Source organism: Neoarius graeffei, chromosome 9 (assembly GCF_027579695.1).
Source record: "Neoarius graeffei isolate fNeoGra1 chromosome 9, fNeoGra1.pri, whole genome shotgun sequence".
Taxonomy (NCBI): domain Eukaryota; kingdom Metazoa; phylum Chordata; class Actinopteri; order Siluriformes; family Ariidae; genus Neoarius; species Neoarius graeffei.
The window spans coordinates 40,200,763-40,216,637 of record NC_083577.1 but is presented as its reverse complement, the minus strand read 5'-3'; the positions used below and the strand labels follow the sequence as shown (position 1 = coordinate 40,216,637).

The following is a 15,875-nucleotide window of genomic DNA, read 5'->3' as shown; positions in this document are numbered from 1 at the left end:
ATCCGCTGATTCGACGTAATGTAAACGTAGCCATAGACACAGACAACCATTCACACTCACATTCACACCTACGGTCAATTTAGAGTCACCAATTAGCATAACCTGCATGTCTTTGGACTGTGGGGGAAACCGGAGCACCCGGAGGAAACCCACGCGGACACGGGGAGAACATGCAAACTTCACACAGAAAGGCCTCCGTCAGGCACTGGGCTTGAACCTAGAACCTTCTTGCTGTGAGGCGACAGCGCTAACCACTACACCACCGTGCCACCCAGCTTTAGTTAATGCCACCCCAATTTACCACCAATAAGCAAAATCAGTGTATGGTTTGAAGTAAAACTTTCTTATACTTAGTTAGTTAGTTAGTTAGTTAGTTAGTTAGTTAGTTAGTAGTTTTATTAGAAAGCACATTTAAAACAACTCTGACCAAAGTATTGAAAAAAATGATGAAAGACATAAACTACAGTACATCGCTGTCACCTATATTTGTCTTACTTGTCCAAGAAAAGCACCTCTTGCCTGTTTTGAAGTCTCTCACTACTTTCCAGGCTTTCTGTTTGCCCAAATGTAATATTTTTTTCTTTCAGATGCATTGCACTGCTTTTAATCAGTACTAAACTGAGGCACCTATCACCCCCAACCCCACTCATACTGTATCTCCCTGATGATTTCACACCAATATACATACACCTTTCCATATACACCGTTCCTAACATTGCCGCTGGTCAAAATCTACTGAAATGCATTATTCCTTGAAGAAAACACAATAGAGTCATGTCTGAGGTCAGATTACACTAATCAAGTCACAACAATATGTTGAAGTTGCAATGGACTGTAAAAAAAAAAAAGAAATGCATGCACGCACACAGACACACAGACACACACACACACACACTTCCAGAATTATCTGTTCAATTTATTATTCTTACGTGCATCTTAAAGCCCTTTGCTATCCTAGTCCTGCTGTCCCACTGTCACGGTGAAACAAATCTTATAAACCACTAAACATTGGGTTTTTTTTTTACTTAAGAAATAAACATTTAAAAAATACAATTGATATTTTGCACTCACTAGTCAACATGACATTTGTATTATCTCAAAGCAAAAAGGGCAGGCATTAATAAAAGTGTGAAGAAAAACAAATGTTTATGATCCCTGTTTTTTTGTTGATGGATGAATGAATTCTGTGTACCAGAAGCATCCTGACTGCTCAAGATGTCAATCAAATGTCAAAGCACAATCATTTCTAGACAAGCATCTACTGTATTTTGTCAAGGATCTAAACAGTATGCATGTTGATGAGAGAGATCAGAGGAGAACTGACAGACTAGTCTGAGTTAACAGGAAGTCTACAGTAACTCAAATAACCACTCTTACAGCCTTGGTGATCTGGAAAGTATCTCAGAATGCTGAACACATCAAAACTGACGCAGATGTTCTACAACAGCCAGAGGTGGACAGTAGCAAAGTAAATTTACTTGAGTACTGTACTTAAGTACACTTTTTGAGTATCTGTACTTTACTTGAGTATTTTTTTTGGAAACTTGTGACTTTAACTTCACTACATTTGAAAGGCAAATATCGTACTTTTCACTCCACTACATTTCTGTCAAGGTCCTCGTCACTTGTTACTATGAAATGGCTTTGAAAGTGGATGGTTTTTTTTCTTTTCTTTTCTAAAACATGATTTTTTTTTTCACAGATGACACTGAGACAGCCTATCGGTAATCACTTCACGTCCATAGACTGGATAAAATCAAGTTCAATGATTTCTCAGCAGCGTTATTTAACACGATCAGTTGATGGCAGAATGGAACGAGGCGGTTCTTCTGGAGAATGCACACACACCCATGGCCATACCTAGAACCCATGGTTCAGTTTTCTGAAAGGAATAAAGATTTGTTTCGTTTTAAATGTTTGCATTGTTTGCCGAAAACGAACCACATCACAGCCTACAAAAACTTGCCATCCAACCTGCAGAAGCATCTTGAGGTATGTAAATGTTTTATTCCAAGAGAACGCTTCCAACGAAGTTGTCTGTGCTTTTAGAGCTAGCCATAACGTTGCAATAGCGGTGCAGTCTGGTTCGTCAAATAACTTTCTATGGATTTGCCCGCCAAGTTGCCGTAGCCTTGTCCACAGCTAACGTTAACACATAGCCAGTTAACTTGGACACTGTTAGTTAGCATGTAAAAATGGAGTTACGCTAACATGAATAACGTTAACTTATCTGAAGTCCTTTCAGAAATGTTTTAGCATAATCTTGCCAAATAAACAGAATGTAGAAATCTTTCTTTTCTAGCAGCATTAGCTACCCAATATGATTTCAAGTTTGAAAAGAGTTTGCTCGCATGCCAGGTGGAATTTCACTGACTAGCTAGCTTAATGTTAAACCACCATGATGGCACAGCATGCGTTCATTTTGTGAATTCACATTTCTGTCTTTGGTAACAGCATTAGGTTTTGTAAGAGTTGTGGCAATAATACAATGATACATTGACAGAAAATGTACTTTTAATACTTAAGTATTTTTAAAAGCAAATACTTCAGTACTTTAACTTAAGTAAAAATTTGACTGTACAACTTTCACTTGTATCGGAGTAAAATTTGACCAGTGGGATCTACACTTTGACATACGGTAAGTAATGAAGTTGGGTACTTTGTCCACCTCTGCCAACAGTAGAAGACGACATCAGTCTGTCAGCCAAGAACAGAAATCTGAGGCTACAGTGGGCACAGGCTCACCAAGCTGGACAGGTGCAGATCAGGTCATATTTTTCTAATGTTCCAATGAATTTGCATTATTTTATGCATTGTCCTGCTGTCACATGATTGGCTGGTTGGAAAGCTGTATGAATGAGGAGTGCTTCTATTAATTGAAGTCAGTGCCTGGTGAGTGTAGCCTATACAGGGGGCTGCAAAAATAGGCATACAGTAAGGATAATACGCGAACAACATCATCAGGACGACTTCTACTTTCAGCAGGATGGGGCGCCACTGCACTTCAGACTCAATGTGTGTGCATTACTTGACAAATAATTTCCCAACAGGTGGATTGGACGTCGGGGAGCCGTTGACTGGACACCACGTTTGCCGGATCTCACCCCTATGGACTTCTTTTTCTGGGGATGTGTAAAAGATAGGGATTTCGCACGCAAGCCACGTTCTGTTGATGCCGTGATTCAGTTCATACGGGAGACTTGCTAGGAAATTGATGCTGATAAACACCTTTGTGCCAGTGTGCGCATGGGTGTCCACACTTGACTAGTGGAATGTGTGAATGCCGGGGGCAAACAGTTTGAACATTTGAGGGATTAATATGTTTATTATCGATATGTTATTATTGGGTGGCACGATGGTGTAGCGGTTAGCACTGTCGCCTCACAGCAAGAAGGTCCGGGTTTGAGCCCAGCGGCTGGCGAGGGCCTTTCTGTGTGGAGTTTGCATGTTCTCCCGGTGTCTGCGTGGGTTTCCTCCGGGTGCTCCAGTTTCTCCCTACAGTCCAAAGGCATGCAGGTTAGGTTAAATGGTGGTTCTAAATTGACCATGAGTGTGAATGGTTGTCTGTGTCTATGTGTCAGCCCTGCAATAACCTGGTGACTTGTCCAGGGTGTACCCCGCCTCTCGCCCATAGTTAGCTGGGATAGGGTCCAGCTTGCCTACAACCCTGTAGGACAGGATAAGCAATTACAGATAATGGATGGATGTTATTATTGACAATCAATAAAATAACATTTTGTGCGAACGTTTTGTTTTTAATTACTGTATAACTACTTTTGCAGCCCCTGTATACCGTCCTGTAGGTGCACAATTAGTGCAGTGGCTGAATGGAAAACTCTGTTATTGGGATATTGATAGAAAATAGGGTCTGCTTATTCCTGGAGGTTTAGTCATTTGAGATGTTTTGGGAACGAGCAGCTCCAAAAATAATGGAAGAATCGGTTTGAGAAATCAAACTTAGTTGATGGAGCACGAGCCTGCTGAGTATGGAATGTAGATGGGATTGGATGGGATTGGCTGACGGGGGCCTTTCTGTGTGGAGTTTGCATGTTCTCCCTGTGTCCGCGTGGGTTTCCTCCGGGTGCTCCGGTTTCCCCCACAGTCCAAAGACATGCAGGTTAGGTTAACTGGTGACTCTAAATTGACCGTAGGTGTGAATGTGAATGGTTGTCTGTGTCTATGTGTCGGCCCTGTGATGACCTGGCGACTTGTCCAGGGTGTACCCCGCCTTTCGCCCGTAGTCAGCTGGGATAGGCTCCAGCTTGCCTGCGACCCTGTAGAAGGATAAAGCGGCTACAGATAATGAGATGAGATGAGATTACTGTATACCTACTTTTGCAGCCCCCTGGAAAACTCTGTTATTGGGATATTGATAGAAAATAGGGTCTGTTTATTCCTGGAGGTTTAGTCATTTGAGATGTTGTGAGAACGAGCAGCTCCAAAAATAATGGAAGAATCGGTTTGAGAAATCAAACTTAGTCGATGGAGCACGAGCCTGCTGAGTGTAGATGGGATGTGATGTGATGTGATGTGATGTCGGGCGCTGGAGAGGTGGGAGCGGTCACGGTCCGTCTGTCGTTGGATGCCGTGACTGCACGCGGAAGCTCGAGTGTCGGTGGTGTGATGAACGCGTGGGAAACTTTGGAGGACGGATTTACAGGTTCATAATGCGCTTTGACCTGCTGCGGAAAATAAGCTGCTGGAGTTAAACATGCACACAACAATCCTGGGACTGGCAGAAGCAGAACAGGACACGGACCGAAACCCAGGCGAGACCGGAGACCGCCAGCGAGTCCTCGCGGCGCACAGTGATGACGGTACCGTGTTTCATTCACAAAGCGTCACGATCGAACGTTTTCATGTTGATGAATGATTTCAAGCAGCCGCGGTCGCGTGGATCCGACTGACTTGTGCAGTGTGTGTGTGTGGATCAGCCAGGGCTGCTCAGCTCTGCACTCTCAGCGTCCTTCACCTCATTTAAAACTGCACAAGTTTTGATCCAGCCCTGAAGTTTATTTTCGCAGTTCAGTCGTTAAACGAGTTAAAATATGTATCACTGGGGTGTCTGTAAGTTTATCCTATTTGTATCCGTGTGTTGATTTTCTTTATTTGTGAAGAGAAGGGCAGGGGAAGCGAAATGTAAATACTGTAGCCTCCATGTGCAGATCTTGACAGGAAATGGCGTTTAAATGTGGGCGTGGTTACAAGGCGCGTGCAGGTGTTGCAGATAGGTGCGTCTGGATCCCGGAAGTGCGCCTTTACATTTTATATGTCTGCCATTTCCTGTGTTGCCAGTGAGCAGGTTGTTAAGTTATGTTTCATGTAGTTCTTGAGTACTGTATCCATTATTATTTGTAAATGAGCAGCATTTGAGTAAATAAGCATCTGAAATACATTACATTACAGGTATTTAGCAGACGCTCTTATCCAGAGCAGCCTGGAGAGCAGCTAGGGTTTAGGTACCTTCTTGTAACCCTAGCTGTGTGATAGGCGAGAGGCCGAGGGCTATGGAAACAGAGATCGGTGCCACCCTATGCGCCACATGGCGTGGGAAGGACTTTGATTTGATTCCTCAATGGCACTTCAGCCAGCGGCATGGTGGTGTAGTGGTTAGCGCTGTCGCCTCACAGCAAGAAGGTCCGGGTTCGAGCCCCGGGGCCGGCGAGGGCCTTTCTGTGTGGAGTTTGCATGTTCTCCCCGTGTCCGCGTGGGTTTCCTCCGGGTGCTCCGGTTTCCCCCACAGTCCAAAGACATGCAGGTTAGGTTAACTGGTGACTCTAAATTGACCGTAGGTGTGAATGTGAGTGTGAACAGTTGTCTGTGTCTATGTGTCAGTCCTGTGATGACCTGGCGACTTGTCCAGGGTGTACCCCGCCGTTTGCCTGTAGTCAGCTGGGATAGGCTCCAGCTTGCCTGCGACCCTGTAGAACAGGATAAAGCGGCTACAGATAATGAGATGAGAATGGCACTTCAGCCATTCCGGCTGGACCAGGGAATCGAACCGGCGACCGTTTGGTCCCAAAGCTGCTTCTCTAACCATTAGGCTTACTATACAATCTATAGTAGCCAGTGTTTGAGTGTGACAGCAGGCTTTCAGTAGCTGGAACAAGGAATCTACTTCGTTCAGTACAAACACCTTTCTGTTTTATGGCTTCTGGTGAATTGTACACATGTGACTTATATTTAGAGCAAAGATCTACAGGCCTTCCTCATTTCCGCTTCTGATGCAATCAGGAGAAAAAGGGAAAGGTGGAAGCTATGGCATGCCTATCTGAAGAAACTTTGATCCCCAAATAAGTGCCCTATAACACTCTCTCTCTCTCTCTCTCTCTCTCTCTCTCTCTCTCTCTCTCACTTGCCCATGCTTCTTCATGCCCTGACATGCTAGGAACTGAAGGGGAGGAGATAAAGGAGAACAAGAAAAACTGGTGAGCAGCTGTGAAGCAGAGAGAGGGTGTGAAAGAAGGAGAAGAATCCAGTCCTGTCAGCATTATCCCAGAGACCTGTTTGGAGGAAAGAAGGAGACTGACCTGGCGGAAATCTGTGAAAAAGATTTTTTTTTGGAAAAAAAAAAGAAATTGGAAGCTGCTAGGAGCACGTTAAAAAGGAAGGGAAAACGGATGCATAGATCACTATCGGAGATCTGAGTAAGAGCTTGTACTTTCATTTTTTTTTAAATTCTTTGTTCATATCTGTTCAAGTCAGCTTAACTGATGATGACTAGATCAAGATTATGCTTTCTTATTAAACATGTTTAGGTTTTAGCTTGGAGTGAGACATTACTTTGATTCATCTATAGAATGTGAAACTTTTAATTCATTTGAGAAATGGAGACGACTGTAGTAGTCTAAAATGAAAGAGGCAGGCTACTATAAAAAGGCATCAAGATTTATTAGTTTTTGTTATTTGTCTGCTTTTATTCTTTTAACAGGGATCATGACAAACTGATTCCTAACTAAAGCAGAATTCCGATGCACCTGCAGCCAGACACCACCTGAAGACACATTTTCAAATCTTCATTCCTGGAAGAAATTTCACTATATGAGTTCAACACAATTCAGCACTGCGTGATTGTTGATGCAAATTACAGAAAGATGAGCTGAGATATGTTTGGATTATTTTCCTTTGGACTATCCATTGTGCAACTTGTGCTGTAGTATGGAGAAAGGTCAATCCACAGGCTTGACTCCTTTTTTCTGGGCCAGATGAGGGGCTGCAGCCCAAGCTTGCTGCAGGGCCGGCGGTTCCACTGTCGGGAATGGGCCCTGGAGAAGGTGAAGAGATACCTGGAGGCAAGAAATCAGGACAAAGGGGTGCAGGACTCATCCCATCCCCATTCAGGTGTCCTGGTGATAGGTGGGCCTGGTTCAGGTAAGACAGCCTTCTGCACAGAGCTGGTGTGGCCCCAGTCAGAACCAGGGAGGGCATCTGGACTGGCATCACGGTGTCTGGCTTGGCACTATTGTCAATGGGAAGATGCAGACAGCCTAGAGGTTTGGAGGTTTGTGCTGGGTCTAGTAGAGCAGCTGCGTACAAGTCCTCTATTGGCACCAAACTATGGCAACCTGTTGGCCAACCCTGCTATTGCTGCCAGCCTGGAGCCTCTTCACTGTCAACGTGACCCAGATGACACATTTAAACGGTGAGTGCTTCAGATCTGTGTTCTGTATCCCTTTCATAATGCTTCAGGTATAGACTTAGAAATGGAGTCTGCTTGGAGGAAATGGAGGGCGGCACGGTGGTGCAGTGGTTAGCACTGTCGCCTCACAGCAATTGAGTCACTAAACCTCAAGTCCAAGTCCAGTCTCAAATCCCCAGTGTTCAAGTCCAAGTCAAGTTCGAGACATTAAAGAAAATTTCGAGTCAAATCCACTATTGATCCAAGTCGAGTCTGAGAACAAGACTCCAACCGCACCATTTACCGGTGGCTGTTGCTGCCTTTATGTGAAAGCGTCTCTGCTGCTGTGTTGGACTAACATTACTGCTTGACTGCCCCATTTTTGTTCATAGGCTACAGATAAAAAGCTTGTTCATCGCTCAGCAAGCCCCGCCCACTATCAACAGGGCAAATAACATGAGAGAGGTTTAACACTAGCTAGTTCATCGCTCAGCAAGCAAGCCCCGCCCACTATCAACAGGGCAATGAACATAGCGTGTCACGTACTTCTCTGGGTGGAGTCTTGCCAAATGACGATTGAAGTTCGAGGTTGTCCCTGTTGTCTCCTCGATAGTTCTTCTACATATGGAACACATAGCAGTGCGTTTTTCCCACTGTACGAGAAGTCTGTATAAGCAAAGCGGACAATCCTAGGAGCTTCTCTCCAGGCATTTTAGCACCATTAACGTTAGTTTGTTCCCACGTATGAACAGGTGAATGTGCATTCTCTTGCACGAAATTAGTATAAAAATTAACGTAGATATAAATATCTTATGCTAAATTATTATGGCATGTTACAAAAAATCAAGAAAAAATAATCAGAGTCCTTGTCTCCAGTTTACGAGTCCGAATGCAGTTAATGCACAAGTCTGAGTCCAAGTCCAAGTCAACAGTGCTCAAGTCCACATCAAGTCACGAGTCCTTAAAATTAGGGCACGACTTGGACTCGAGTCCAATCTTGGACTCAGGTACTACAAGCCTGCCTCACAGCAAGAAGGTTCTGGGTTCGAACGTCATGGCTGACAGGGGCCGTTCTGTGTGGAGTTTGCATGTTCTCCCTGTGTCTGCGTGTTTTTCCTCCCACAGTTCAAAGACATGCCGGTTAGGTAAAATACGCAGCCACTGGGGTTGCACAAGCCAGTGCATACTTGGTGCTGGTCCCAAGCTTGGGTAGACTGAGGAGGGTTGCATCAGGAAGGGCATCCAGTGTAAAAAAAAAAAACTATGCCAAATCAAATATATGGAACATAAAACTGGAAAGGATGATCTGCTGTGGTGACCCCGAAAGTAGCCGAAAGAAGAAGATAGATTTAGAAATGGAAAATGTACACAAAACCATGCATCACTTATCTGAAGCCTGTGTCAAAGGAGAAATCTGCTTTTTTAGGTCTGTGTATTTTGTAAGCATACAAATATTTCATGGAGTCATCCAGTTTTATTCATATTAACTTTGTTTTTTACTTTGATGCTCTGATATCTCTTTTAATACTCTGCTTTTCATGTTGTCTGTATTGTCTGCTTTTTGAAGATCTTTTACTATTTTCTGTCTGCTGTGTTCTTTTGTGTTGCTTTCTCCACTAACAATCCCTGGCATTTCTCTTGTTCCATCTGACACTCAGTGGTGTTAGCCATGCCAGTGAAATCACACTTTAAAGACCTCCTTAATATTACTTCATTGTAACCAGATAGTTTTCCATTTCCATACAAAGATCATAGTTTACTTTTATTCTTTATCTCTGCTTGAGAAGCATGTGGTTTTCTTTTTTTTTTTTGGTAGATATTTCATTTATTGGTGATTTTGATCAAACTTAGTTTAGTCTTTTCTTATCTTAAACTACACTTGCTAGATCTCAATGAGCTGTTTCTTTAATTTTCACATTTCACAAAGAAATAAGATCTTGATTCTTATTTGCATCTTAACAGCTGTTTTTGCAGAAGTGTGAATCACTGCCCAATTCTGTGCCAATTTTTCAGCGCATCTGGGCTTAATCCTGCTTGTACTCTCTCTCTCTCTCTCCCCCCCCCCGTCTCGTCTCTGACACCGAGTCATTATGTGATGCCCATTTGAATGGCATTCTTTATGTCAAAGACAGGAAAAGGGCGATTGTTCTGTGTCTCTGGCACTTGTATTTATTTGTTTATTCACTTTAACATAATAATGCTGTCTATTCAAAGCAGTTACAATAGGCTTTGGAAAGCAAGAATGGCAGTCGCTTTTTATGACCCTTTTCAGTGGAAAGCATAAGACTGAAAAAATGTGTCCCCACTGTGTCAAGTTGGGTCTAGTTGGTGAGGTCTCCACCGGCATGCGTCTGTCACTTTTCTTCTATTTGTTCTCTCTGTTTCTCGCTTGGTGTTTAGCGAGCTTTTGCACGTTGCTACCATTCAAGTTCCCCGTTTGCTATTGCCAGAGCTGAAGTTCTGACATTCAACACACCCTTCACACCATCATTTACACACTGCTGTGATATTTTTGTACCACACAAACAAGAGAATGTGTGTGTATGAATGTAGAAAGAGAATAGTTCATTGGAAGACTATCTGAAGCTGGGCTGCCAACTCTCACACAATGAGCGTGAGACACACGCGTTTGACTGTCTTCACACGTTCACACGCCATACCTCCGATTTCTCACGCTAGAAAAAAATCTAGTTTATCTATCTGATCTAGGCTACCCATTGCGTCGCGCCAACCACTTGCGATCGATCAATTACGCCTTACGCACGGCTAAACAGGCAGAGAGGTGTTCCCTTCTGTACACACTCCCCTATGGTAGGTGGCGCATCTAATGATGCTGCACTCGCCGGAAGTTGGATAATTGCCTACCGTCAATTTAGAGGAAGAGGAGAGAGAAGGTATCCGAGTTGAAGACGGGTGTCTCAGACAGGTTTGTACATATGCATGCCAATGTGTGGCGTTACTGGCATAATTATGAACTTTTATAAAGTTTCTGAATCGTTTTAGCCTATAAGTGTTGTGAGAATATTTAATGCCATATCGAGAGCTGTGTAGGCATGCTAAATCATTATAGGCCTACTGCCGTGCCACAGCCTCTATCTTCCCCAACAAGCAGCACGGGAGAGCACCTCCTTAGCACACGTTTATTAAGGCGCATTTTTAGTTTGTTTACTGTATGTTATCATACTTTATGACTTTATTTGAAGCCATACTGGAAATGTTGTAAAATAAAGCAAGTAAGAGATATTACAAATGCAAGAAGAGCCATTAGCCACCATACCTATTGTTTATTTACAGGGTATTTATTTTTAATTATTTATGATGTATGTAATTGCTCAGTTAAAGTAAATAAAGCATGGTCACCTGTAATATCAAAGAACTTGACCGTTTTGCTGTAGGCCTGTCTACCACTCAGAGCAGGTAAGATTCAGAATAAACACAAGAAACTTGTCCTCCAGGAAAAGGCATGTTGTTGTGACTGCATAGATTTATTAAACCAACATGACTATTTGAATTCTTTCAAAGATAAGATGTCCTGAAGGGTAAGACCACTGGCAGGACAAAAGTGGAATATTTTATTTTGACAGTCCAGCCAAGCCAGAAAAGCAGACAGGACAGACAGAAAACAGACAGAAGAGCAACAAACAGGGCAGACAGAAGAGCAGGTCTATAGGGCTACAGGAACATTGGCAGTCATCTGTAGTTTTCTAGTGTGGGGGCTTTTAAGCCAAAACTTGGTGCTTTTGTTGGCCACAAGCTGAAGGCCTGGCAAGTCAGGGTGTGTAAGAATGTAGGTATGGCACAGCAGGCCACTCCAAAAATCCACCAAAATGCAGGAACATCTACTAAATCCAAAATCTCAACACCCCCCCCTACCCCCCCCCCCCCCCCCCATTGTCCATCTCCAGCTGGACGACCCACAAACAAAACACCAGAATACAGGGGGACAAGTGAATATCAAACTGAATACAAAATTCCCACTTACTGCGTGGTGTGCGGAAAAATTTTGCCATCGACCCCCCCCCCCCCCCCCAAAAAAAATCTCACTCCAAGGAATTTTGAAAAGTTGGCAGCCCTGTGAAGGTGTGCAAACTGGGCTAGCTACTAATGTTGTTAACACAGAGTGTGAAAAAATATGGAGTGTTCCATACCAGAAACGGAGATCAGTGACTCTACGCTTGTTACTATGGCAAATTGTGATGTAAAACTAACTTGCTAGGTGGCAAGTTTACGCAAAATAATCTTCAGAAATCACCGTAGTCATTTCATTTAAAGGTAGACTGCCTTTCAGATTTTTCAAGTGTAGGTCATAAAAAGAATTTTCCCTGACACCTAATTATTTTTGTTTAGTGGACAGAAATCTGCTCAATTTGAATCACAGACTTCCAATTTTATTAGTTTTTATAAATATAACAATTAACGAATTTAGGGCCACATGGCCCTAAATTCTCCGCTATTTTTTCCTGCTTCACCATGGCCCAATTCAAGATGCTACATCATGTGTCACGTGGTGGGCTTTCCCCATTTGCACAAGGCATTGTGGGATACAAATTTGAAACGAGAGAGGGAAATGGAGGACGCGAATGAAACGTGAAAGACCGACTACAGTAACGGAAAGCGAGAAGGAAAGACATTATGTTGCAAAGGAAAGGAAACGCGGGACCAAACTAATAAATAGCAGCAGTCAGCGAGTGCCTCGCTGTGATCAGCTGTTCGTTTAGTGACAGAATGATGGAACTGTCAGTGCACGGTCAAGGTAAACCTGTAGATGGCAGTCATGCAAGACTGTGGATGGCAGCTGCCATAAAACCCAAAAGAAGAAGGTAAACCTGTGCATGCGCACACGGACTTCCTCTGTCTGCTTGACTGCACAAAGCAAGCGATTTCATGCACATTATTTGCTAAGGAATCACCTTAAATTAAATAACTTCCCAGCCACAGAATGACTTTTTTTTTTTAGATATTGCAGAAATAAACATATATCACAATGGCCAAATTCCAGAGGAAACTAAATTTCACCGATTTTATGAAATCGAAAGGCCATCCAGCTTTAACAGTTGTCAGATAGCGTGTGCAATTTAATGGAGAGAATTTAGTAGACAGTGAGGCTTAGATTATTCAGTTTTATGCCTATTAGGCCAGATTAGGTATTTTCATTTATGAACCGTTATTTTTAATGCCTGCATTTGTTTAAAGAAAGTTATTTTTCATCAGCATCATATATATATATATATATATATATATATATATATATATATATATATATATATATATATATATATATCACATGCATTTAGACTTTCCCACTGGAAACATTTTTTTCTTATATTGGATTTTATAATTTTATTTCTACATTGTGAAATCACAGGTTTGTGAAATTAAAAAAAATTGATGTAAAGGCTTCAGTCAATGAGTAATTTTAATACCATTTATAATCATGGTGTTTTTCAGGATTTCCAGATGTAAACAAGGAGCATTTATGTAAATCCTTACACAGCATTAACATGTAGATGATGATAAAGTAATAACTTTCAATTCAAAGCTTCATATTATGTACTGAAATATAGTGCAGTTCTACCATCCCTGACTTAATAGGGATTGGTAACAATATGTGAGCTCACCTATATCATTAATAATGTTAGTAATTATTTAGTAGTTACTAATTAGTAGTTCGTAATTAGTCATTCTGTTCTCTGATGCAGCCAGCACAGTCCTCTCACCTTGATCCTGTAATGAAAATGTAGAACATTATGATGTGGGCTACTTAATCATTGGATTAAATCAAGGCAAAAATAACAAAAGTGCTCTGAGAGCACAAAAGCCCCCACTGGCAACTATATCTATGCTATAAGTGCTTAATACGCCCTCATGAAATTGTCAAAGTACGAGTTTGGTAATCAAGGGGCATAACTCTGGTAAAATGCGACTGAATTGAACAAAATTGCAATATGCATATTACCGACATATAACAAAGAATCCTGTCATGTTTTGTGAAATTCCTTCAAAAATCATGAAAGGAGTTGATTTTAGAAGGTGAGCAGACGGACGGACGGATGGATGGACGGACTTCGCCACGACATAATCCCCCTTCAGGCATTTCGGCTAGCGGGGGATAATAACACGTGTTAGGGTTCGATGTGTGGCATGCAGTTTCATACACTCAATGACACCATCACTGTAGAAGGATGGTGGTTAAATTTTGTCCAGGTATAATATGTATTTGTTCCTGCTGCTTTACAGAAAAACTACTGTGGAGCTAAGATCAGCAACCCTTCAGTTCAACAATAGCAAATATTACATGTAGAATATAATTTTAATATACCTAACTACTGTCCCAGGAGGCAGTTGGTCATCAGTGAAAGTATGCCCAGTGCTGTGTGGTGTAGTGTTGTGGCCCCCTACCTGTTTTCAGGGCCTCAACTTTCTTGCTGTTCATTACAGAAGGAAATAAATATTAACATATGCCTCATATTAGGTTCCAGTTAAGGAAATGGTGCAACCATGTGCAAAAATATCTTCACAAAATGTGGATTAAGCTCTTTTTAATTTATTGTTAAATAATTTTCTAAATACTGAATTCATCTCAGTTCTAATTTGGAAGCCTAGACAACTTTGATGATTGTATTTTGGCAAAGCATTAGGCCGTATACACTCACTAAGCACTTTATTAGGAACAGCTGTACACCTATTCATCCATGCCAATCATGTGGCAGCAGTGGAATGCATAAAATCGTGCAGATACGGGCCAGCAGCTATGGGTAATGTTCACATCAACCAAAAGAATGCAGATAAAAATGTGATCAGGTATTTTGATTGTGGCATGATGATTGGTGCCAGACAGGCTGGTTTGAATATTTCTATAACTGCTGATCTCCTGGGATTTTCACACACAGCAGTCTCTGAAGTTTACTCAGAATAGTGCAATAAATAAATAACCATCCAGTGAGCAGCGGTTCTGCAGACAGAAATGCTTTTTTTGATGAGAGAGATTGAATGCCAAACTGTTTCGAGCTGACAGAAAGTCGACAGTAAACGAGATAATCACGCTGTACAATTGTGTTGAGCAGAAAAACATCTCCGTATCCTCAACACATTGAACTTTGAGGTAGATGGACTACAACAGCAGAAAACCATATCAGATTCCATTTTTGCCAGCCGTGAACAGAAAGCTGAGGCTGCAGTGGGTACAGGCTCACCAAACCTGGATAGTTGAAGACTGAAAAAATGTAGAGATTCTGATGAATCTTGGTTTCTGCTGTAGCACACAGATGGTGGGGTCGTGATTTGGTGCCAACAGCATGAATCTATGGACCCAACCTGCCTTGTGTCAACAGTCCAGGCTGGCGGAGGTGGTGTAATGGTGTGGGGAATGTTTTCTCAGCACACTTTGGGCCTGTTAGTACCAATCAATCATCAATTGAATGCCACATTATTAGGGCCCGAGCCCTATAGGGCGAAGGCCCTATTGTTCTTGTAAGAGTTCACTATTATTATTCTTCCGTCTTCTTCGGGCGAAGGCCCTATTGTTCTTGTAAGAGTTCACTATTATTATTCTTCCGTCTTCTTCTTCTTCTTCTTCTTTATTTTTCTCCGCTGTTGGGCCATTTTTGGGGCACTTGCCATGGGCGAAAACGCACCAAATTTGGCACCAGTTCCGAGAATTGCCACCGCTACTCAGAACCAAACGCCCAAACTTGGCCGGGGCTCAGGGCCTCTATAGCGCCCCCTAAGTCGTTGTGATTTTGGCCTCCCGCATTAAGGTGCCTGGGTGCCGTGTAGTTTGTAGTAGTGGCATGCCATTTGGTACGCATATGTATCTCACTAAGCCGGACAAAAATGTAATGCCAATGCATTAGCCACGCCCAACAGGAAGTGAGGTAATTTCACTTTTGTGCGAAATGCATGGCCACGAAGACGGCGCAACTCCTCCTAGACCGTTCATGGGAATGTCACCAAAATTGATACACATCATCTACAGACATGGCTGACAAAAGTTACTAAATACGTTTCACGTAGGATAAACCGTTCAGAAGTTATACGTCAATCAATTTTCGATGCAAAATTTTACATGCTTAAAAATTCATAAATCTTCTGATTGCTCAAAACTGCTCATACTTCACACGCAAATCACTCATTGGGCTTCTGACATGTTACCCAATTTCTGTGATATTTCGCCACTGGGGGTGCTATTTTTGGGCAAAAAATCCAATCTTTCCTCAAATTTGGTCAAACTTCACGGCCACCCTCTTACTACCTCCCA

General features: G+C 42.4%; 1 protein-coding gene across 1 annotated transcript in view; it reads left to right on the top strand.

Moving 5' to 3' along the window:
* Positions 1 to 4,570: 4,570 nt before the first annotated feature.
* Positions 4,571 to 15,875, top strand: part of ankrd50l (ankyrin repeat domain 50-like) — a 30,646-nt gene continuing 19,341 nt past the window's right edge. The window contains exons 1-3 of the mRNA XM_060929477.1: positions 4,571 to 4,817; positions 6,389 to 6,647; positions 6,932 to 7,642. Coding sequence (XP_060785460.1) covers positions 7,206 to 7,642 — 437 coding nt within the window. The 5' untranslated portion in view covers positions 4,571 to 4,817; positions 6,389 to 6,647; positions 6,932 to 7,205. The remainder of the gene's footprint in view (positions 4,818 to 6,388; positions 6,648 to 6,931; positions 7,643 to 15,875) is intronic.